Source organism: Pseudopodoces humilis, chromosome 8 (assembly GCF_049639895.1).
Source record: "Pseudopodoces humilis isolate 2021_Gansu_Grassland_sample_001 chromosome 8, ASM4963989v1, whole genome shotgun sequence".
NCBI lineage: Eukaryota > Metazoa > Chordata > Aves > Passeriformes > Paridae > Pseudopodoces > Pseudopodoces humilis.
In genome coordinates this window covers 24,924,560-24,949,015 of record NC_142207.1, presented here as the reverse complement: position 1 = coordinate 24,949,015, position 24,456 = coordinate 24,924,560, and the positions used below count along the sequence as shown (strand labels likewise).

Genomic DNA, 24,456 nt, shown 5'->3' with positions numbered 1-24,456 from the left:
GTTCCAGACATTACTGAATACAGAAGTTCCTGGCACAGACCTGATCTGAATAAGCCTCCCTATACAAAATACATGAGTATACTCCATACACACATATGTGTATTTACACACGCACACACCTGTAACTGAACACAAATTGGCTCTTCTTTTCATAAAATTCAAAAAATGGAGAAAAAGCAATATTTAGGTTTCACTGCTCAGGAAGCTTCCGGAGTTTAGTTTACATTGCACATAACAGAGGATGTTACAAGCTCATATTTCTAGGTCTCACTGTTGAAAAAATTAATTTTCACCATCTAATTAATTACACTGTCTTTATAGCATAACATTAACCAACACATTTTTAACCCTTTCCAGTTAGAAATTCAAAAGCAGCAGAAATCTTTAAGATAACACAAGGAAGAGAAACATGCTACAATACAGTGAGATAGTAAAAAAATTCCTTGTGTATTTCATAGTGCTATTGTTCTCCTTCACCAAAACTCTGACTCCGCTTGCATTAGAAGTGAAAATGTTGTAAGATGCTAGAGAGAAGATAAAACTTCTTTACAGCCTTCTACTAGCTGGAGTGACACACATTCTCTCAAGTTATTAATATTAAAGAAAGATCTATACTCAGTGAGCTCAAAGACAGAAATTAAAGCTGAGGTAAGGGCAAAGGACAAGGTAGTCTGCTCAGAAAGAAAATGCTTTTAAGCATCCAGAAATAAAACTACAGAAAACACAGAAGGCCATACAGCAGAAATAGTCTTAGAAAGGTGACTGTAAGGGATGCCTCCTAATCTGTCCTCCAAATGAAATAAAGTACTATAAAAACAAATCAGCACAAGAAAGGATCTTCAGAGAGAAATTTTACCTTAACTGGGGGGTGATAGCAAACAGAAAGAAGTTCATTCCAAGGAAAGTTGTGAGTACATGGAAGACAAGGTTCTTCGCTTTTCACAATAAATTTAGCAGGTCTAACAAGCTTTCAAACCTCATGCCAAAACATGATCACAAGAAGTAACACCAGTCTAAGTTGTTATACCCATGATGCTTTGCTTCTGACTAAAGCACACATTTTGATATTTTTTTGAGATAAGTTACCAAGTTTTCTTTACACAGTAAAATAACACATAAGAAATTTCTCTCCTCTTAAAAAGAACAGATTAAATATTCAAATATAAGGTGAATTAAAGATTATTTTCTCCAAACCAACACAATTTCTCCTACTCTTTAGAAGGACCTCTTTTCAAACTGTAGTAGAGGAAACTATTCCCTGTAAACAAGCTATTTAAAAAACTAAATCTCATTCTATGTATTTTCACACATACTAAATTTTTGTCCAGATTCATTCATTTTATCTCACAATACTAGTTGTGGAAAACGTATTCTTCCCTCAAGCACTTCTTTTTTCAAATCATGATTAGATGTAATATAGCCAAAAGGTATAAAGTAAAAAAGGAGTTCTGAAAAAACAGTAACTTACATAAGATCACTTTAAATATATAATTTTAAAAGTTTCTGTCTTTGAAGGTGCAAAAAACCAGATGCCAAAAGAGGAACTAATCAGATCAGGTCAATAGAGAAACATTCATCTTTGTCAGAACGGTTGGGTTTATCTCAGTACACTTGCAGTTTTTGCACAGTCTGGTCACACTGCCTTGATGGCCTTTAAGGACAGGAAGGGCATAAAATAGACCCTGGACTACCACAGATTTGTGACTGAAACAATCTGTTAACTATCCCAAAAAAAGCAGAAAAAAATTTTCTCTTGCTTTTTCCAGGCACAATGAACAACCAAAAAGCAGAGCTTCTTTTTAGTCTTTGGAATGAGGCCTAACACAGCACAAATACAGCTCACCATCAGCTTTATCTTTGACATGCTAAATGGTCCAAAATACCATTAATCAATCCCTAGTCACCAGAGGGACCTAAAATATTTCTTGACCTTTAGCCGTCTTCAAATAATTGTGCTCTGAGAAATTAACAGGACCCAGTATTTCCATGACTAGTAATCAGAACACAACAGCAAGGACTCATGATCACTGCTTTCTGTCTTCACCTGTTCCCTGCACTCCACCATATACCAAACTTCATTTTGGAGATATGAAACTTTCTTGCACTTTTTTTCCTTCTCTGATTAATTTTCATGTACAGTTAACACATTCTGTTTTACTTGGGAAGACAGACACTCAAACAGTGACTGGTTGTAAGAGCCACCTTATTACAGCAAGATGGGCTTAGACATCAGAGAGCTCTCACAGTGAAGATGTGGGCTACAAGGAACTCAGCACACAGGTTATACACACAGTTTCAACTGTTTAAAAAAGTCCCAGCTCACATTTGAAGATAAAGACCCTGGCCTGAGATCCTGGTAGACAGACCACAGAATAGTAAGACAGTGAAAGTTCTTCACATAGGCTATAAACCAACTCTTCCACTTGAGCCACTCAACACTTGCATACTGTAGGTCACAGCAGAAGGACGGACAGCAAGTCGCTTCTGGCTCTCAAGGGACAGTGCTGGCAAAGAGGGACTAGAAGATTCCTTGTCCTTCAGCTATCTTTAAATAATTGTGTTTTAAGAAATTACCAGGACTATATACTAATAATAAAGTCTTCATTTTTCACAAGGCAAGGAAGGTACTTCACTGTAATCAGAAAGGAGAAAGAAGACACGGTTTGAATATGCAGGGGGAAAAAATACCTATCTCCCATATTCAGTCTGAGAAGGAAAACAGAAAAAGTTGCTTCTATCTCCCTATCATGGAATTCTCTATTTGTCAGAGCACAGATATATAAACCTAAAATGACCCAGATTATTTCAACTAACACTTGAACTTTTACTTGATTTGCAGCACTGGAACCCTCCAAAAATAAGAGCATTCTGATTTTATACTGAATCTGAATGAAAAACCACTTTCTGAATATGGCTGTCTGAATATCACCTGAATAAAATAAGATGTAGAGAATACATTAGGAGATGATCACATAGCCCACCTTTACATTATAGTGAAACATTTAAGAAGACCATTTCAGTGAAGACCAAGTATGCCTGTTTCAGTTTTACAAAGAAAGCTGGAGATACACATTTAAACAGAGGTCTACACACTGCACTTGTAACAACCAGCCAAAATTTCCCCCTCAAAGCCTCAGTTAAAGCTGGAGCACGCTGTATGGCAGGCACTGAATCCAAGTTAACTACACCAATGTAAGAATATAAGTGTAAACTGATCTTCAGTTATAAACTAAGAATATCCTTTAGCTTTTCAAGTCCATAATATTAGACTGCTTCAACAATGTGGAAACACAAAACACTCAACCTTGTGCAAATTAGCACAAAAGTTCCAGAACAAAACATCTCTAAATAAACCTGCAAGATTTTAAGGCTTACCTTTCATATCCCAAGTCCTCCATGTCAAATATTATCTGCAATATTCAGAGTTGTATTGTTATGCTAATAAGCAAACTGCTATCCAGCTCCAGGCAGCTGGCAAGTAATTAATTTGCATTGAGTGGCTTTTTGTTTGATTTCCTAAAGGTGACACTGCGGGGGCTAAGGACCACAGCCATGATTTCTTAAAATCCAAAATTAAGTGGGCAGACTCTCCATAGTAGTATAAAGCCACTCCTTCAAACTGTCATAGATCTTTCACATAGAAATGAGAAGGGGAAAAACTTAAGAAAGTAAGAAATGCATGTATAAGAGTAATGTACTTCAAAAGTAAAGTCCAGGTTAAGTGAGTGAACAATGCTGTTATTTTGCCAATAAAAACTAAGGATGCCTTAAATTCAAATCATTCAGTATAGCTACAGATAAAAACGAGGCTGGCTGCAAATTAACACAACTCAAGTTTGTAAGAAACTCAGCACTGAAGGATACCAGATCTTCAACAAAACATGATAAATGGTTCATATCTCCAAGGGCAGCCAGCACATCAGCCCTGCATCTAGAAACCATCTAAGATTGTTTTATTTACAACTGTTGGGCCTTTCTTTGATAAAGTGATTAATGCATTTGCAGCTGACACAGGACTGCTTATCAGAAGCAGCTGGGAGCTTCAAAGATGTGATTGAGTAACACAAGACTCTAAACAAAACTGAATACAAATGCCTGTAAGACAATGCAGACCAAGCATGCTGGAATCCTGTCAAACTTTAACACAAACTGAGCTTTAAACAAAGCTCAACTAAGGAAAAAAAAAAAATCATACTAAATTATAGAAGTATTTCCTTAATTCCTCACAGAAAGCCATCAGATATTTTTTGGAATTCCTTAGAGAACAGCAAGACTTTTCTGCTGCAGTACCACCCTATTTCCTACATGAGTCAATCACCAACCCGAGATTGGGAATTTTGCCAAAGACTGTCAGATTTGTAGTGTCAGTAGGAGTCAGAGCAAGTCAGAGCCCAGACCACCATTCCCTTCTCACACATCCAAACTAGTGAATTTCAGAAATGCCACCAATTCTCACTGGTCCCACTGCCTGTAACAACCTTAATGAACTTTCTCCATGCTCTCTGAACACCTCCTAGTAGGCACAGCTCATTGCTCCCCTTAGAGAGGAGTTAAAGAGGAGTTAAAGAGACCTGGGGTCTCTTTCCTCACTCAGAGAAAATACATGACCTTTCACAGTACATTCAGTGACTGTGCTCCAAAATCAAGCCATAAGGGACAATCACACACCCAGTGCTATAAAGATGCTGAGACAGCCAGGGTAGTTTTAAATAACCAAAGCATTAGAAGCATTTGAAGATGTAAGAAGAGTCCCTTTGAGGCAGAAGTAAGTTCATTACAAATGAAAACAAAAAGGAAAAAAAAAAAAAAAAGGAAAAGTGGAAAGTACTATGGTGGTGGTGGCAAGTAATAGACTCAAAATTGGCTCGGCTGGGAGGGAAACAAAGGGTTTTACCCATACAGGTGTTGGAGCAAGGTTTGCAGGTCTGTACTAGATGATGCTGTAACCTATTTTGTTCTCATGTGAAATACAAAATTAACCAGTTTCTCTCCTCCCTTTACTTCTCAGGAGGAAAAAAACAACTGGGTCAGTAATATTTTGAAGGCACAACTAACAGTAAAGCACTACCTCATTCCATAAAGCCTAGTCAGCTTCACTGGTTCTGGCTATTGTTTGAAAGAAAATAATCAAGAAGTTTAAAAAGAAATACAAATATTTAGCAGCTTATACACTGTGGGGATTATTCTATAACCTGCAATATTCCGTGCTATATTAATAAAAATTTATATCATCACAGTACAATGTGGGTAAGTTTTAGTATTTGACTTCCAAGATACAGCAAATATACCCAGTGAACAGCTGAAACAACCTCTACCTTTAAACACATTGCCAAAGCCAAGTGATGGAACTGGATGAAACCCAAACAAGGCTCCTGAGAACAATTTCCACCTTCACCTGACTGAAACAGAGAACACGCCAGAATTAATACATCATCAAAACTTGATGCCTAACCTCAACACACAAAATGAATTTTGGCCAAATAAAAAACAGTGAAGAGACTGATATTATCCACTTTTTCATTGAAATTTAATACTACTAATGTGCATAACGGTTGGCCCTGCCTTTATCCCAAAGGGCTGATTTCTTCTGCTATTCCAAGTGTCTTCAGGAAAACAGAATCACAGAAGAGTTGGGAAGAAATATCTTCACAGATTTCAGAGGGAAAAAGAAGGCAGCATCAGAGTCACTGCAAAACAACTAACAGACAGGTAGGTCTAAGTAAGTCAAGTACAACATTTAGCCCAAATGTGAAAAATGACACCTGAGGCACACGTTCCAATTACTGTTTGGTAGCAACTTTGTCCAACCCTCAGGTTGAAAGGGGCCACATGGAAAAAAAAACCTCCTTACACAACCTTAATCCAGCCAGTACAACCCCACAATAAAGTAAATATGAAAACAGCTGATAAACAAACTTGTTTAAATGCTGTATTTGCCTATATTTTCCATCAGTTCTGAGATCCCATTACAACCTTCATTTTAATTTGCAGCTTGATGCCATCCATCACTGATACAAATGAGTCCAATTTACTTTTCCATGAGCTACCTCATTTCTTCTCTTTGGGCTCCAGATCTGTACCCACACACATTAGCTCCACATATTACATCATGCTTAAGCACCAACAAAAATAAGAAAGAAAATTAAACAAAGATTTACTGAAAATACCTACAGCTAAGTGGACATAACACAGCCATTATTCACAAGAACGCTCGACCCTAACCGTGTTACAGGAACATTTTAGCACAATGCACTGTCAATAGGACCTGCAGAATAACAGTTCCCTTCTCAGTAAGCGATGATCGGATCTGGTTCCTAACTCTCACACACAAAAACAAGTAGAGAGCCGGTCCCTGACAAGTTGCTGAAGGCTTTTCAGCCAAGTAATTTGATCTACTTCCACTAAATTTTATCACTATATGCAGTGCCTGAAAAGGAAACCAGTTCATTCTCTTCTTTAAATGGTTACTAACAAAGGACACTGCCGTTGTCAGTTAACAGAAAAAAATTATAACATCAGAATTTACTGGTCTAATGGTCACAAAGTAAGTGATTTGGACTCCTACAGAACCTGCAACAGCTTTGGCTGCATTATTAAAGCTATCTCTTACACTATGACATTAGGCTCAAAAACAAAAGCACACAGAAGACCCCCAAGAAAAACAGCCTGAAAATTCATTAAGTGTGCTTCAGCTTAAAACAGTATTTAACAGTTTGATCATTGAACTGGAGCTTGTACCTTTCAATATGAACTCAACCATCACAAAAATACATGATTCAAAGTCACCATTTAAAAGTTAAATCTAGCTTTTTTCTTCCCAGTTAAAAGAAACTCCATCCCACAAAGCCTCCTTCATCAAACTTTCTTCCCAGATTCCATTAAAGTATTATTTCACTGACAAAAACCACTAGCATAAAATTTATCATAAACAAGATGTTTCAAAACTGAAACAACATTTTGCAGAACATTAGCAGTCCACTACAATCTATTTCAAAACTACTTTGGTCTGCACCATGGCATGTGGAACTAAGACCTGCACTATTGATCCTGCTTATGAACACCAGCATCCTAGATTTTGCTACATGATCAAGTTGGGGTTTTTCATACTGATAAGCCAAATAGTTAATCTCTAAATACACAATGCATAAAAGGGATCATTTCAAACCAGAAAAATGGAAGACACTTATAATCACCACAGCATTCACATTTGAATGACAGCTAAACATAAAGACACATCAAGCATTCAGCCATCTGGAAATAAGATGGGGTTTTTTTTTTTATATTGTCTATTCTCAAAGCCTTAAGGCAAGAGTCAGAGGTTGACCAAGACTTCCATTTAGTGAGATGCTCATTTCCCATCTACAGCCATTAACAAACTGCACTATGAACAATAAGCCAGACTCCTCCGCTTTCACTGCATTCAAAGACAGTTGTGTTATACCAGGACAAACAATGTGTGCATACTGCCAGATGTACTTTATATTTGGAAAATAAGAAGCTACCAAAAAAAAAAAAAAATCTATCTAATGTTTTCCTAGTGTCTTTGAATACGGCTTATTTAATAAAATGATGACAGCAATTAATATATTATTTTGTTATGCCAGACAAGAAAAAATATGATGCAAAATTCCTGACACATAAATAAAAACAACCGAAGTATGTATTCAGGCACTATTCAGAGTTAAACGGTAGTGAATACTGTTGCAGAAAAATAAACAACAACAACAACAAAAAAATCACACTGCAAGCACAGCTACCAGTGAGTGACCTGGGACAATGCAGTCCAGCTTTAACATTACATTTTTAATAATACATGAAGGACCTAATAAGAAAAAAGCACCCTGAATCTACAAACACAAACCATCTAGTCCTCTCACATTCTCATTTGCAGCAATTACTCCCCCACAACACAAAAAATTCCATTTCAATGGAAAACTACCTAAACCAACATTTTCCAGACTCAGGGATTAAGGGACCAGCACTGGCATACTCTGATCCATTTTACTCCAAGCGGAAGTATGTGAAAAGAAGCATTTAGAGCAATTCCGTTCTGTTGACAGTTTGAAAAAGTGACTTGAATACAATAATCACAAGGAGCAAAATACCCTTAGAAATAATATATTTAAAAAGCACAGGTCATGAGTGTTCTTCTAAGCATTTATAAGATTTGATGAGTTTTTAGGGCAAAATTTAATTCTTGATTTTGTTCTTCACTAAGTCAGTGAACTGGTTTCCATGGGGGCTTTTTAGGTAAAGGTAGTACCTCCCATCAGCCAGCAGCTGAATGAGAGCTATCCAAATCACTGCTCCTGAAACACTAATACAAAAGACTTCTCTGGATTTTTATGTGCAGATCTTCTTGCCTCACACAGGAGGCAAGAGTTATTATGACAAAGAGTCGTAATTTATCATTGACAGACACCAACCTTAAATTATTTTTTTCACACACACGTACTTTTTTTCCACAAAAAAATGCATCTTCCTTTTCTAAACAACACATCATGACTACTACTATACAAATGCTGGTCTTTATGCACAGTGTTGAAATGTCAATGAACCTTCTCCTTTCTGTCACCCAAAACAACTATGTCAGGTTTCCAGCTCTTCAGGGGGTTTTCTTTTTGTAGCTTACAATGCTAGGAACTCCTGAAACATTTGTTCAGGATACATTTATTACAGCCAGCAGGGGAAAATTAACTGTGAATTGGAAGCAGCTTGGTTTTTCAAATAAGCCTAATTCTGTAGGGGCTGAGCATGCTAACTACCATCAGTCCTTGAAAAATTTCAGCAAATCTTTCCCCCCTACACAAGATATGGGAAAATTCAACTGAAAAAAGTAATCACTTCTCCAATGTTCTATTCTTTGAGCAGACAAAGAACAGGTTGAGAGGCGTAACAGTAACAGAAGAGGACAGTCAAATTTCCAACATTACTAAAAAAAATACATGTGTTACAAAAAGCAACAGTGAGAAACAGGCTTTTGAAAAATATGCAAATTAAACAAATTTTATATATTAGTACACTGTTGTAACCTATTCTATAGAATGGGGAGGACCGAGGGGGTAACCTAGAGAAAAATACAGAATTTCTATAGAAATCTCAGTAGAATGAATAACCTAAAGAAAATACAATTTTCAAAGTCAAAGCAAAGTATGCTACATTTTTTACACACTAGAACAGACCAGATATTTCCACAAATTAACTCATACACGGTATGAAATAAACTACCTTGTAAAAAGAATCTAATAGATTGCTGACAACTCCCTACTGCAGCCAATTATTTCATTTTTTAAAAAAAAAATCATTATACCTTAACAAAAATCATTGTTACAGCAAATAACTTTTTAACTCAGTCTGAGTAGAAGGGATGTGATTTGGAGGCAAACAGTATTCACAGAGTTCACAATATATAAACATTTGATTGATGTATATTATATTTGCCTCATTTTTTCCCCTGAAATCTTAACAAATACTGCACTTTTTTTCTAAAAGCAAGTCCTCTGGAATCTTTACTCAGCAAAAAAAAAATCCTGTATGACTTCTGGTTTCCATACAGGCTTTCATGTAGACTAACCTGTCTACAGTGACACTAACCCACATAAAACTTTTTAGAAAAATAACTTAAGCAGGGAACGGAAGACTTTGGGACTATTTATTTAAAAAGCAGATGCTGTTTCAGTTTAAAAAAATGTACAGGTGAGATGCAGCACCATCACCCAATTTACTGATGATTAAGCATGACACAAGTTAGAGGAAGTCACTTGGTTTCGCCCAGGATAGAGTGACGCACAGTTTTCATTGCACAACTGGTAAAAGAGAAAGGGTACAATGAGCCATTCTAGACTTAAACTTCTGCAAAAAGCAACATTGCCTTGGTCAGATTTGCAGAACCGCTGAATTACTTCTATTTCTAGAAGAGCTACAGATACATTGTCACAAGTAGCTTTCCCTATTGCTTACCTTACTTGTGCACCATTGTATTTCTGACCTGCCCTTGTGGTGTTTAACAGCTAGGACTGATCAAAAAAAAAACCTCTGAGATGAAACTTCTCCATCAAAAACCTTACAGAAATAATGAAGAAATCCTTATAGAAAAGGTTGCAGCAGGAAAAGAGAGCATTATAATAGCAGGAATCCATAGGAAGGGTGTTCTGCAACTGACCAGCAGGCAGGAGTAGCACATGGAATTCTGACAAGCTCTGGAGGAAGAAGTTAGCTAGGCAGAGTTCCAGGTCACTTTCTATCGTCTTTGCTCATGAAACTCATCACTTACAAAAGGTCTGTATCCAAAGCAGCCTGCAGCCTACATTTCCAATAAGAGCAAAGTCTTTAGAGCTTTAAATTCATAGTCTGTTTCACTTCTGGCTTGTGCTCAGAAATAAGAATTGGCAAACAGAGAATGTTAGTGGAAAGCTTTCTAAGACTCAAAATACTACCTACCAAATCAGTATCACAGAGGATTAAAAAAAAAAATCATCATCATCATCATTTTGGGCAAAGGTCACAGCAGGCAAACTGCATTCAATAAAGAAATGCCTGACCTACAGGAAATGAACTGAATGGCGCCTACATTCAGCCTTAGTAAAACTCCTTAAAACATGGAAAAATGATGCAATTTTCCCAAATCTTCACCATGAAATTCTGGTCTTACCACCATTAATGACATCCAATATTGCAAGACTAACAAAAATATAAACAAAGGCTAGGAAAGACTACATGGCCTCAAAACATATAGTTGGAGGAGAAACAAACAGGGAGCTACTTTATTATGGACATCATCAACATTTATAACATTTATAAAGACACACTGAAGTCTGCCTGTCCTCCTGGCACACCAGTCAAGAGAACAAGCTACAGAGCAGGTACAAGCACCTTTTCAACCAGCCCCTTCTGTAGCAGATCATCACCTGAAGATCAGGCAGACCACGCATGTACTACTGGACAGACAGAACCTTGTCATGGCAGCTTTCAGAGAAGTGTCAAAACACTTAGCTATTTTACCAGTACCTCTAACGGGTAATGAGAAGGCTTAAAGCCATGCTCAAATTATAAGAAATAACCCTTAATTGTAAAAAGGTCTACAAATGGGTGCTCCAGGGTTTGGATACAGAACAAATACACCGCATACATGGGATATGTATATAACAAACACACCATCTACATAGGATTAACCCACAGGGATTTATGACTTGTATCTCCTTCAAAGGTCCAAACATAGACCTGCTGGATTCTAACTTCTTTTGAGCTGGAACTACTCTTACCTGAACTGTACATTGACACTCAAAAGAAAAAGGAGATGATTATATAAAGTTTTTTTTGTCTCCTCTCAGAAAATCTATAATTTAGATGTTTAGGTTTGCCAATAAAGACCAACTCAGCTGTTGATGGATTGATGAGAATGAGATGGTATCTTCTACAAAAATGTGAATGTCTTTTAAGGTTCTAGGAAAGAGATATGAGCAGAGAAACTGATTTGTCAAAGTAAAAAATAAAGCCACACAATTTTCAAGGAATGCAGGTCTCTGTTCTTGGGATCGCATGTAATTCTCCTTTAAGCAATCCATTTTCTTCCACTGATTGAGATAGTATTGCATTTTTGTAAAGGAAAATGATAGGGAGGGTGTGTGTTATGATTCACCAATAGATAATATTTTATAGTTTATAGGAAAACCAGTCTATCAGACAAGTTGTACTGCAAAATCATTTGGCTCAATGGAGCCTCATCTTTGAGGTCAAATCCCTAGCCAGGAAAAAGAGAGAGTCCAGTGCCAGCTGTTAGCTTCTACTCATGAGACTGACTGCAACTCCAACTCTCAGTCTCTGTACGAGTACAATTACCCATCTTTCTCCCCATCTACCCTTCAGTCCAACAGTATCCTTGTTAGAGGCTATAAGAAACATGTTCATTCAAGCATTCTGTAGTTTCCTTTTCCATACACATAACAGCCAATAAAGAAAAATACTGAGGTAAGTCTCTGTGGCAACAAATGCTGCCAGTGCATTCTCGTGAAACCAATGAGCAACTTGTCTGGAACCTCCCGACTCAGAAGCATTCTCAAGAGCAAGTCAAGCACCAGAGCAGTGCTGTGACACCTGCCACAAAAAAGCCAAGTCATCAGTTCTGAACAGATGTACTTAGTGGTGACGTAACAATTACAGGTTTACACTGGAAAGGAAGAGACATTCTGATTACGTTAAAATACAACAGTTCCCTTAATGGAGATGTCTCTAGCACAATCATTAGGCGTAAAGAGGAAAAAAACCCCAAACATTTACAAAATCAAGTCTTACATACTTTCTCTTTACAGTGAGGAAAACAGTCCAAAAAAAGTCCTATCCAGTGCAAACAGTCATTTGTTATAACACTAAGTTTCCTTTACAAATAAGTTATTGAAGTAATCCTATGGAAGTAATAAAGTACTGATAAGAAGGCTTACAAAACTACCGGAGCAACATATAACCTGAGGGAAAAAAAAATGCTTTTATTAATGACAATATTATACAAATATTGCAGAGGCTTTTTTCCTGAAAGTTCTTGTAACATGGTGATTTTCTAAATTTCTCATATGAAGCACCTTTCTCAGTTTAACAATGTACTCAGGGCACTGTCTAGCTCAGTAGAATTTACAAGACAATTTCTATCAATAAGCCATTCACATGAGCCTGTCATTTCTGCTCAGTCAGTTCCCTGACATAAAATGGGTATATCCTTATGCATAAGATTCAAGAATGGAATAGAAAAATACAAAGCAGAATCTGTTTTCAATGATACTAATTGCTCAAGACTTCAGTGTTATCATATTCATTAAGCATGAAACACAGGCATGTTTATAGGGGGTTAGAGGGAGTTTACAATAATGAAGCAATAGGTCATCATGCCTAGGAAAGCTGCAGTTCTGACATTCAAATCATTAGGAAAGCCTAAAGAATGTTATGCTCAAAGGGGAGGAAATCTGCTGCTTCAGTAGCAGGATGCCAGACGGCACAGTATGTTGCAATTCAGCTGACCTATGAGTAAGGAGGAGAGTTAAGTCACACAACATAAAACATTATGCCCAAATAACTGTATCTGTTAAATTAAAAACATTATGTTTTTCAGAAAATATCAGTAGAACACAACCTTCCATTTTCAGACACTTAAGCAAAAAAACCCTGCATTTTATGCAGCAAACAAAAGCACCTCCCAGTTCCATCCTATGCCAGAAATACCATTTGAGGTTTGAATTCCTTCTTCACAAATTCCTACAAGTCTACTCAGAGTTCATCTTCAACTTGGCAAAGAGCAACAGCAAGCAGTCACTACTTAGAACTCTGTACTGCTCTTTAATGGTTCCCTCCTATGACTAACTTAACATTCAGTTACTACAGAAATCTTTGTGTATCTCTATTAATAACAGCTGAATAGAACTTAGAACTTGATAAATATGATCTGGGAGAAAAAAAATGGACCCTCGGTATTATCACATACAGTCAAGTCTGACCTGCAGTATTTTCAGGACAGGTTATTCTCATTTTGTCTATCGATTTTCCACCAGTTCTATCCAGCTCTACCCTTCAACTGAGCTCCCCTGAGAGACGTTAGCATCAGGTAACTCAGTATTCAGCCAAAAGCCCATTACTGGGAACAGTCAACTCCTTAGAAGAAGGAAAAAGGGGATAATTTTTTTTTTTCATGTTACATAAGTACATAATGTCCTAGAAGACATTTTCTATGATAATTCTAAATTCAACAGCAGTTTTTCTGTAGAGATTATAAACACCTGTGGGTAAAGAGGAAAAGGAGTCTGAAAATTGACCAAAAATCTAATTACCTCAGCACTAGTGGCTATGATGCGACACAGCAGCAGAAGTTTTACACAAAAGTGATTAAAAGGCAGGCACTTTTTAACTCTCAGTTTTTCTGGGTCACTGTAAAAGTGATCCAGAAAATTCTTCAAGGGACCCAAAGTTCTGCTACTTGAAAGATGCTCCCAGTCTCAAAGAAATATTGCCACTAGGGTTTCTAAGTCAATAATTTCTGAAATAACTTGTCTCCTTCTACTTTCTTTACTTTCTCTACTCATATAGCCTGAATTCCTATATATGAGTCAGTTAGTCAAACTCATACAATAGTAATGAGAAAGCAGTGTATCAAGTTATATTCTCATTTTTTAGTACAGTGTGACAGAGTGACAACTCCAAAGGCTGAATGTAGAAATGATAATCAAGCTGTTCACTGAAATATATCAGTTACCAAAACAATGTATAAGCTTATTAACATAGTGTAGCTGATTAAGCAAACTAAGAAAAATATGGGAATTAAGAGTTAAAATAGTTTCTAGGAAAAAAAAGTACTTAAAGATAGAACTTAGAATTGTTTTGGTAAAACAAAGATTATGGATTCACCCCATCCCTATTAGAGCAAAAAAATAAAATAAACTAAGACAAACAGGGATAGGGAAAAATACCCAACCTAGAGACCAGGTCCAAGACAAAAGTGCACAAGTGCCACACAAATACAACTCTATTACTGTGCATTTAAAAAGGACTAAATACTTAAAATTTGCCCAAAACAGAAAAAAAAAGTCATAGAAAGGACTTCTTTCAAAACTTTTCACATATATCTTCTGAAAAAGTTCCAGTTTTGCAAACATCTTTTGTAAGTATTAGAGTCAGAAAAAAATTCTCCCTATCCCAAATATATTTAGAGAAACTACAAGAACATTTAGTTCTGCTTCTGTTTGCTGGCTGATTTACAACAACAATACCTAATTCCAGAACACTAACTGTCATGTGGTCAGCAAGCAGGAACAGAAAGAAACTGAGAAAGTATTTTATTAGTAGAACTCACAAAATTATATAAACAATCAACTTGAAGTACTAGCTCTTTAAATCCATCTAATTTGGGAAGAATCATCAATACAACCCAAATCACCCATTTTTTCCTCATTCTAATCAAAACCACAACATTTTTGAATTAACCTACTATCCTACTGCTTCCTGCTCAGTCTGACTGCCAGTCAAAATTCACATCACCGTTCCAGGATTAACTGCTGGGTCTCTGTATGTTCTCATGAATGGGAAGACACAGTATAATGCCTGTTACAAGTGGAGATCAAGTTCCTGGAAAACAAGGCAACTAATATTTCACTGTCTCTGCCCGCATTCCCAAAGGAGGCTCACAAAGGCTGTTGAGAGTGAGCCACTCCAGAATTTAACTGCGCCTAAATTTTAAACCACAAATTTCAGTGCTTATTAATTTTGCTGCATGACTTCCATGTCCCACCCACTCAGCTGGCTTCCACGAACAAGACTGCAGGCAGCCAAAGTAGTCACTTCAATCAAGCCATCCAGGTAAGTGCCTGTATGCAAATGTATGCAAACATGAGTAAATGAATACACACATGATAACCACCACTTGCCTATCTCCGGCTCCTCCAGAGATATAACGAACATCTGGAGCAGCAAGATGCTTCACACATTTTCCTCGGAAAAGTTTCACTGCAGTTTAAAGAAAAGTCACAGTGGATTTCACTTTGCTAGCTTCATTTCCCTGGGCAGAAATCTCTTTCCGTACCAACATCATTCAAGCCCTCCGAGACAGCAAGCAAGGATCTCCAGCTGAGCCAAGGGCTCCACTGCAAAGCTGGTAATTCAGCTGTTGCCTCAAATGTGGGAGAACAGCATTTCTGTTCTGTGGGACAGATGTGAGCACAACAGTGCATCTAGCTTGAGTGCATTTAGTTCCACGTGCATTTTAAGGAATTGCTTTCAACAGGACTACACAAACCCCATGAAACCCTCCCATGCTGATACAGAACTTCTCTTTTTCCTCTCATTTATACACTTGAGGGAGGAAAAAAGAACTGACCGGAAAACAATCAACAAGGTACCTTGTCCTGCATCCAAGGCTATGTCTTAACAGCTACAGAGGAGAAAACACAGTATCAGGCACAGCAACTCAACTCTTTTGCAGTGCATCTGTTCTCACTCAAGCAAAGAATCCTAAATGCAACAGATAACACACAACTGCTCCCCAAGGCACCAAAAAAATCAAGTTAGGGACTGGGCTAATGATAAGGAATCATTAATCCTACTGTATCTACCTGTCAGCAGGAAGCCTTAATGTACATTACTAAACAGCAACAAGACCAGATCCTGAGTTACAAGAGTTCCAGCAAACTTCATTCTGCTCAAGTCACTTTCTGAGACAGCAGTGACGTCCCTGAAATTATGAATTATTTACAATTCTCACAAAGCAGCTGATCAACTGTTTCTTGAACTTCTGTGACTATTCACATCACAAAATCCTAGACTACAGAAATCTCTTAATTTATACTGTAATACAAAATTCTTAAGATCAGGTAGTTATTGTATCCTCCAGTGAATCAGACAGGATCTGCCCATTCAGAACTACTGCAGTATCTCTAAAAGCCACTAAATTCAGTAGCATCAAGAAATAATTACTCTCTGATTTCTCAACTGAAATTGGCCCAAAGTTTCGGTTCAGTTAACAAAGCAACTTCATTAACTGAGGCAAATAAGCCTTCATGACCCAATCTTGACAACACAGTCCAGTCAAGAAACCAAATCAAATTTGCTAAGGAAACACAGGAGGCTACAATAAACAACTACCCACCAAGTTCTCAGCTATCTACCAAAAGTCTCACAGAAACAAGAGACTTAATAATTTACTGCATCAACTTTCCTCTCATTACAAGTATAAAGAAGTGTGAAGTAGCTTAAACCAATTAAAAAAAAATATTTGTGTACATGTATTCAAGTATTTTACGATATATACCAATCAATACTCTAATCCTGTATCTTCCCCTATGCCAGACAAGTGACTGCAGTGTAAGAGCAAAAGTAGACTTCCAGGATGACTTCCAAAATGCAGAGCCTCTCAAACATTTTTGTGTACATTTGACAGTACCATAACTAATAAAAAGTTCCTGAAGTTTGTATCCTAGCTACCTTTTTTCATTTTCCCTTCTACAACTATGAAAGATATTCCTTGTATCAATTCTCCCTCCCTCTCCAAATACTTCAGGCACTTTAACAATAAAATTTTCCACTTGACTCTTTTAAAAGGTTTTAACACTTGAAAAAAAACTTACAAAAAGAACACTTAACATGCCAACAGACAGAGCAGCATTCTGTCACAAAGTATTCCAAACATTCTAAATATTTTCAAAAGAAAAACAAATATTCAGTTATCTTTAGCACAAACCTGTTTATGTGCACACCTCACAGCACATTTTAGCTGCTGATTATCCTGAGATAATCCCATTCCCGGTAGAATTTTACATTTTTTTAAGAAAGTTAATTTTAAAAACAGCGAAGAGAAGGAAGATGGCAACACACCCAATCCATCACGTTACATCAGAGAAAAAATACTCCAAAAGCTAATAAAATTAATTGAGACATCTGTATGATCTATTTTACCAACCCCAAATTTTCCCCCAGGAAAGCAATCTAATGCTGAATGATGCTTGTCAAGATAAGAAGAAATTTATCTTTTTGGCCAGTTGCACTGCAAACCTTGTAGATTGGAAGCCAGCTAATCAAAGCACTACAACAGAACTGTTTACATTTCCAGTGAACGGGGGAGGGAGAGAGGATGCACCAGGCATAAAAGTTTTCTTTAGCAGCTTGAATGAAAACCTATTCTGCTTTTCAAGTCCTTAGGTTGCTCCCCCACTCTGCCTCTTCACACATCCTTGTATAAACTCTAGCCCTGAAGCTCCATTACTCAGCAATCAGCAATTTTTGAACAAACTGGCCTGTACCCACTTTGTCCAGCTATGACCCAGAATAAGGAACTCAACATTTCTGTAATGAAATAAGCCAAAAACACAAAACAAAACCAAACCCCAACAACAGCAAAAACAACCAGCTTATTTGCAAAGGAAGAAATATAAGGTCAGAAACATGTACTACAAGGTCAGAAACATGGACTCTGGCCTCTGGCTGTCCTATAAAGAAGGCTGATGGCTTTGACCACACACTGAAGGGCATACAAGAACATAGGAGACAATTACAAGGCATAAAAAAATAAAATTCTTTAGATACAACTTTAATAGCAAATTGGTTACAAATTCTTAAGAACTGTAGCACACCTTAAGTCTGGCATTTATCTGAAGCTTTCTCACACCGCTGGAATTTCTATTCTATAATTGCTTACTGAGCCTTCTAGAACAGTCAGGGCTTCACCTCGAAAGGCAGGCACTCTTCTACTCCTTTCTAAAGGAATGACAAAAAAAGTAAATAAAGAGTAGAAGAGGAAAGAGATTTGAAATCCTTATACAAAGGCTTTGTAGGCCACCTTTAAGCCATCATCATGAGGCTAATTCCAATATCATCACAAGCACTAATCAAAAGCTGAAATCAATTTGTAAATTTGTAAATTCAACACAGCTGAAAGTAATTCTGTTTCTGGTAAAGCCTGTCCCTTGAAGGCACATTTTAGTACTCTGAACTATACTTCAGTGCAAAAGAGCTCACTGAGTGTAGACTCTAACAGCAGCATGAATTCTATAAACATTTTTTAGTTATTACACACAAACAGCATCATTAGGAAAAAAGACTCTTAACGTAAAATATCTGTCAAGCTCTATGTGTCTTAAGGCAGGTTGAAGCATGACACTTGCTCAGAAGAACCAACATGGAGACCACAGCAATCTCTCCTAGAGCAGTGTAAGCTGTTCATTATGTATTTAACATATCAGTAGCAAGTTTTTCTTCAAACTAACTCTGCAAGAACAAGCATTTACTTCCAGTTTTGAATTCAGGACATCAAACAGTTGCCTGGGCCCAACTAACTAGCACATGTCACAAAACAGAGCCCATAAGATGTTGGCTGGACTTTTTACCCAGACGTTTTAGGAAGATGAACAATCCTGCAAGCCCTTAATTCAGGGCTCATAACTGGAATCTCTTTCACAAAGCAGTATTTGCAACACTAGGCCTTTCATCAATACTGAACAGTATCCTGTTAGCCTTCAGCACCTGCCTCTTGGAGAAAAAAAGAAAAAATATTTTTATGCTCAATTAGGTACAGCCAAAGAAAAACTTAGAGCTCCTTTCATGTAAAGGAAATCACCTTCCCATGTAGATAGCACCTCACCGAGCAGCTGATGCCAGAAAACACAAGCTTGAATAAAACTGACTTATTGTTGCGCTCCTGTCTGTTTCAAGTTTGTCAACGCGCACAGCAGTAAGAGCCATGCTGGCTGTGCAGCTGAGCGGGACACGCTCCCCGCCCGCCGGCATCAGCTGCTCACACAAAGTACCTGCCAGGTTCATTCGGGCAGGGGGGCCGTGTGCCCGTGGCCCCAGGGCCCGGCTGCCCACCCGCCCCTCCGCGTCCCTGCAGCCCGGCCGGCCCCGCGCCAGCCCCGGGCCTTCCCCCCACCGCCTCTCACCCCGGGCCGGCTCCGCGCACGGCCCGGCCGCCCCTCACCTTCTCCTGGGCCTTGCGGTAGCGCTGCAGCGCCTGCTGGGTCAGGTCCCGCACGCGGAGCTGCCCGTCCTTGCAGGGCACCACGGTGCCGGTCCGCCCGAAGCACACGGTCACTTTCATCTCAGCGCGCCGCCATGCCCGCCCTGCCCGCCCACGAACGGCGCCCGGCGCGGGCCGGCAGCGCCGGCAGGTGCGGCCCGGCGGCCCCACGGGGGCGGGCGGCAGGTGCTCCCGCGGGGCTGCGCCTCAGAGCGCGGGCAGCGCCGGCAGCGAGGCCCGGCCGCGGCCTCTCCTTCCGCCGTGCCCGCCCCGCCCCGCGCGGCGCTCCGGGAGGCGCGGACCGGGCCGGGCCGGGCGGGGCGGCCGCGGGCGGCGGCGGCGCTCGCCCGCGGCACGGAGCGCCGGGCCGGGCTTAAAAGGGCCCCGGGTAAGAGCCCCGGGCAGCGGCGCCCGTCCCGTGCGGCCGGAGGATGCGTGTTCCCCGGGCGCCGCGCGGCGCGGAGCGGCCGGCCAGCGTGCACCCACGCCGCAGCACCCAGCCCGGTCTGCGCCGGCAGCCACCGGCGTGAAATGCTGCGCTGGAGCGCGGGGCTCTGCGGGCCACGGAGAGTTGTGCGCCCGGCTGGCCGAGTAGCCCTCCCGCCAGCGCTGGGCTGGACCGCGCTAGGCACAGAGCATCCCTAGCTCGTCGAGCAGGCCCTGTGGCACACAAAATACACCTAAGAGAGAAACTGTGCCCAGCCTGCTCCGTGGTGCAACGACCAGGGCCACAGCACAGCCCTTGCCCCACGAAGCTGTGAAACACCTGCGCACAGCTGCCCGCCCCGACCTTCAGAGGTTGACACGAGACCTCACATGCACCTGGCCGCACCGCACAGCGACCTTCGAGCACTTCTGAAAACCACATCTGCTCTACAGGATGCAGCAACAGACAGAGAAACCCATGACTCCAGTGCAGTGACAGCCCATACCCTTCAAGATGTGGTACAGTAAAGCCACACAACTTGCACAGTGGGATGTGAGGCTCTGCAGCACTCCCCAAACACCTGCTATTCTGCAAAGTACACTTTTCTGTACTACGTGGTAGCCAAGTAGTGCTCCCTGCATCTTACCTACCACTAATCCACATACAACACAGTACAGATACTGGACACCATCACAATCATAACAGATCAATCTACCCACAGAGATGTGTACTACTGAAAATCACTGCAAAGCAAAGGCAGTATAAAAATACCACTAAACCACAGCACAACATCACACAGCACAAGGGGACTATTACTGCCCCACCAGTTCACATTAGCAATCAAATAAGCAATCCAAGCCTTGTGCTGTGTGATGTAACCAAATGACAGTACCAGAGATGTTGTAGTGGAAGTGGGCCAGAACTGCATAAACTGAAGGTTGAAGTGAATAGAGAAGTTTTGGAATGAGATGAGGACAGAGCCACATAAACTCCAGCAAGAGGAAATTTCATCCTGGTTCCTTAGGAACAGGCACAAGTGGTGTGTGGGACTGATGCAGGTGGTAAACAACTCATCCTTGCTTTTTCAAACCCAGAAGTGTCTGCCACCAGCCTGCAGCATTTCAGAGCAAATCCCAGGGAAATAATCTATTAAACCATGTATAGAACTGCTTTCCCTGGGTACGTACGTGTGTTTGCATGTGTAAGTGAACAAATGTGTGCTGCATATGCTTTGAACCATAGAAAAATGAGTTCTTTTTCCCTCCAGGATCAAAGAAATACAAAGTAATACAAAGAAACAGGAATTTTGTGTTTCTTCAGAAAACACTGTGGGTAAGGCAGCACAGCTTGTAGGCCGGAAACACCTCCAGAGCAGCTAGGACAGTGCTGGGAGCAGCTGGAAGGTTCTCTGGAGTCAGCCCATATGGCCATTTCAGACACACCACTGTGTCCCTGCCAGCTCAGCCCCAAGCCAACTCACTGCTGGCTCCCAATAGCAGAGCAGAGCTCAATGGTTTCTTGTGGGTCAGCACCAATGTAGAGCATTCATCATGCTGAATGGGTATTCCTGCCAACCGTTAGAAGGACCAGCAAGTCAGATAAGCTACAAAAGTGATTCACATGAAAAATAATCAAGGAGGAGAAAAAGGGAAGCCTTGGTATAACTCCTAGCCAGTTCTGTAGACTGTGTTTGTAAGGAGGGAGCAATAGGGGTACCTGGGTAGGGAGTAACAGCTCCTCACATCTTTCTTTGCTCCTGAGAAATGATAAAGGGGGAGAAGTTCCACACAGCAGCCTCAGAGCTGAATCAGAGGGAGCAGAAAGCAGAAGGAGTTCAGGGCATTCCTCTAGTTCAGCTGCCGACATCCTGGTGGGAAGCCTGGGTCCCTGTGCTTTGGTTTTGGTTACTTAGGTTAATAATTGTCTGTGAATGTAAAGGCTTCCCTCTCTCTCTCTCTCTTTCTCTCTCTCTTTCTCCCTCTCTGTTTATAAGCAAGTCTGACACACTGAGGAAAAAATGTGGTATGATTTTCTTTTTCCCCAAGTTCTGAAAAGTAGAGGTGATACTTTTCAGATACAGAGTTGGGTAAAGCTTGTTGACAAAGTGTGTGTTGTGTTGTGTTGTGTTGTGTGTGTTGTGTTGTGCTGTGTTAGACCAACTGATAGGTCTGAAAAAAATTAAAACACTTTTTCCCCCAACATCATACCTGAAGCATAAGCAGCAGGTTTCAAAGTGTCTATGATTAGACTATAAGGACCTATAGCCGTTCAAAAAAGAAAGGAAATTAAAGGTTGTCTTTAAATATGTGTGCTTAGTATCTTACAGAAACTGAGATTGTATTTAATTATCACACATCAACAAGGGGGAGTGAGAAAAGGTTGCAGACGAATCACCAGTGTGTTTACTGTCTGCCACTGTTTCTTTGAAAGTTATGCATGGTATTGCTAATAAGACATTATTGTGTTCTGGGTGAATTACACATTTGTTTATGCTGAAGCAGTCTGAAAGTCTTTGAAGCCATCTGCTAACAATTAACACCTACATATCAAGGTTTTACCTGTAACTATCCCTGGGACTTCATTCTGCACAACTTTCTGAAGAGAAACGCATTTTCTATCAGAGAATTGGCAATGATTTTTTTTTTTCCTCAGGGATGGGGAGAACATTTCCAAAAGTAAGTTTCTCCAATGCAGGTAACAGTGTGATAAGAAAAGCTATCATATTGGCACAGCTAAGAACCCAAGTATGGGAGGACCAGGAGTGTTGAACTATAATTCAAAGAAAACACCTCTTAAGAAACTACAATATGAGTTGTAATATGGTGAAAGAGAGAAGAGGGTAATTTTTACCTATCAGATCCCTACATCATTTGTTCCTGAATGAGATCATCAGGAATTATGACCAAAAAATACTTTCCTGGGAAAAAAAATACCTCATGGACCTCTGTGAGCTGAAGACTTCCAAATTCCAAAGCTCCAAACCTGCTTCTTGTTGGGCACACAAAACCTCTAAGAATCAAGTCATCAACATCCCATCTTTATGTCCAATTTAAACTTACTCAGAGTAAAATACAGCAACTTTTAAAATTGACTAATAATTTTGTTTTGACATCTTGTTTTTACTATACTTTTGTGCATTTAAGAGGACCTGCCTGCTTGGTTCCATGACAGAAATCCAAACCATATTTCATTTGAAGCAGATCATCATCCAGCTAATGCTGTAAGCAGCATAAACTGTCTTTGCCCCCCGGAGGAGGACTTCTGCTCCCTCCTGGCCCCAGCTGTTTGTTCCCATCCATTCCCTTTCATGTGCCAGCATGCACAGTTGTAGGTCTGTGCATTGAGATGCTGTGGAAATTAATTTTTTTGCCAGATTAGCTTTCAGCCAAATCAGTTCTGCAGAAACCAGAAAATCAAGATAAATCAGAACTCAGTTCTGTAATGGGCTTTAAAGCCTGCACTGGCCCAAGGGAGAACATGGCACAGCAAGACAGCAGCCTTTTTCTTTTGATTTATATCAGGTTACAGTACTCTGCAGGCAGCCTGGTTATGAGTTTCAGACACAAATACATATCCATGAGATAATATTCATAACATTCAGGTATCAGTTTCACGAGAGGGGATGAGCAGATTTAACAACTCATTGTCACTGAGGGTTACTACTCTTACCTTCCTCCCTTTCCATCACCCTTTCCCACCTGATGCTTCTTGGATATCTCCATGAGCCATTTCAGTGCATCAGTCTGTTAGAAAACTAACATGGGAAAAAGGAAAACATTTTCTGCTTTGTTGGCAAGATAAGGCCATGCAGGGAAGATTCTGACACATCCCAGGGCAGGCTAGAGGGCAAGGGCAGAGCCCAACAGCTGGGAGCAGAAGGGGAGTGGACAAGACTTCCACTTTCATCAACCACAGTAAATTCTTTGCCCAAATGACTGCCTTAGCAAATTTCTTGCACTTTGCATGTGAGTTTGTCCTACAGCTGACTGGTCCCCTCTGGCTCCTCTCCCCAAAGGCTATGGGCTGTCAGATCTGTACCCTCAGTTCCTGAGCACTGAATGGGAAACTCTATGGACACCACACAAGGTACTGACCAGGTATAAGCTCACTTTACAACATCATCATCCCTTATTCTGGGTCAGCCCTCCACATGAGAGAACAGGGCTCACACCTGAGCTGTGATGTTTTGCAGGACACAGTGTGGTCACAGCTCTGTGCCTGACCCGGGTCACATTGGTACTGCTGGCAGCTTTCTGCTGGCCAGATGCTGGGCCAGTAATGCACAGACACCTCTGCCTTACCTACCAGCCATTCCTTCCCACAATGGAACTGCATTAGCACAGTGCCAGCCAGAGGAGCAGAAATTAAAACTTCTGAAATCATATTTTTCTAAGTTGAATGTCTCTTACACTTTCTCTGCTATAACTGGAAATTGCAGTAAGGATAATCAGCACTTTGCTTTTATAACTGTGAGGCTTTATCTAAAGATCCCAAAACAATCAGCAATTTTCAGTGAAGATTTGCAATCACTGTGCCAGCAGACATGGAC

At 40.0% G+C, this 24,456-nt stretch overlaps 1 protein-coding gene across 3 annotated transcripts in view; it reads right to left on the bottom strand.

Moving 5' to 3' along the window:
- Positions 1-19,599, bottom strand: part of PARD3B (par-3 family cell polarity regulator beta) — a 393,522-nt gene extending 373,923 nt beyond the window's left edge. For 2 of the 3 annotated variants that reach the window (XM_014249453.2, XM_014249454.2), the window contains exon 1: positions 19,442-19,598. In XM_014249453.2, the coding sequence (XP_014104928.2) occupies positions 19,442-19,561 (120 nt within the window). In that variant the 5' untranslated portion in view covers positions 19,562-19,598. Of the gene's footprint in view, positions 1-19,441 lie in introns of all 3 variants that reach the window. The other variant, XM_014249455.2, reaches the window with a different exon arrangement.
- Positions 19,600-24,456: the final 4,857 nt, after the last annotated feature.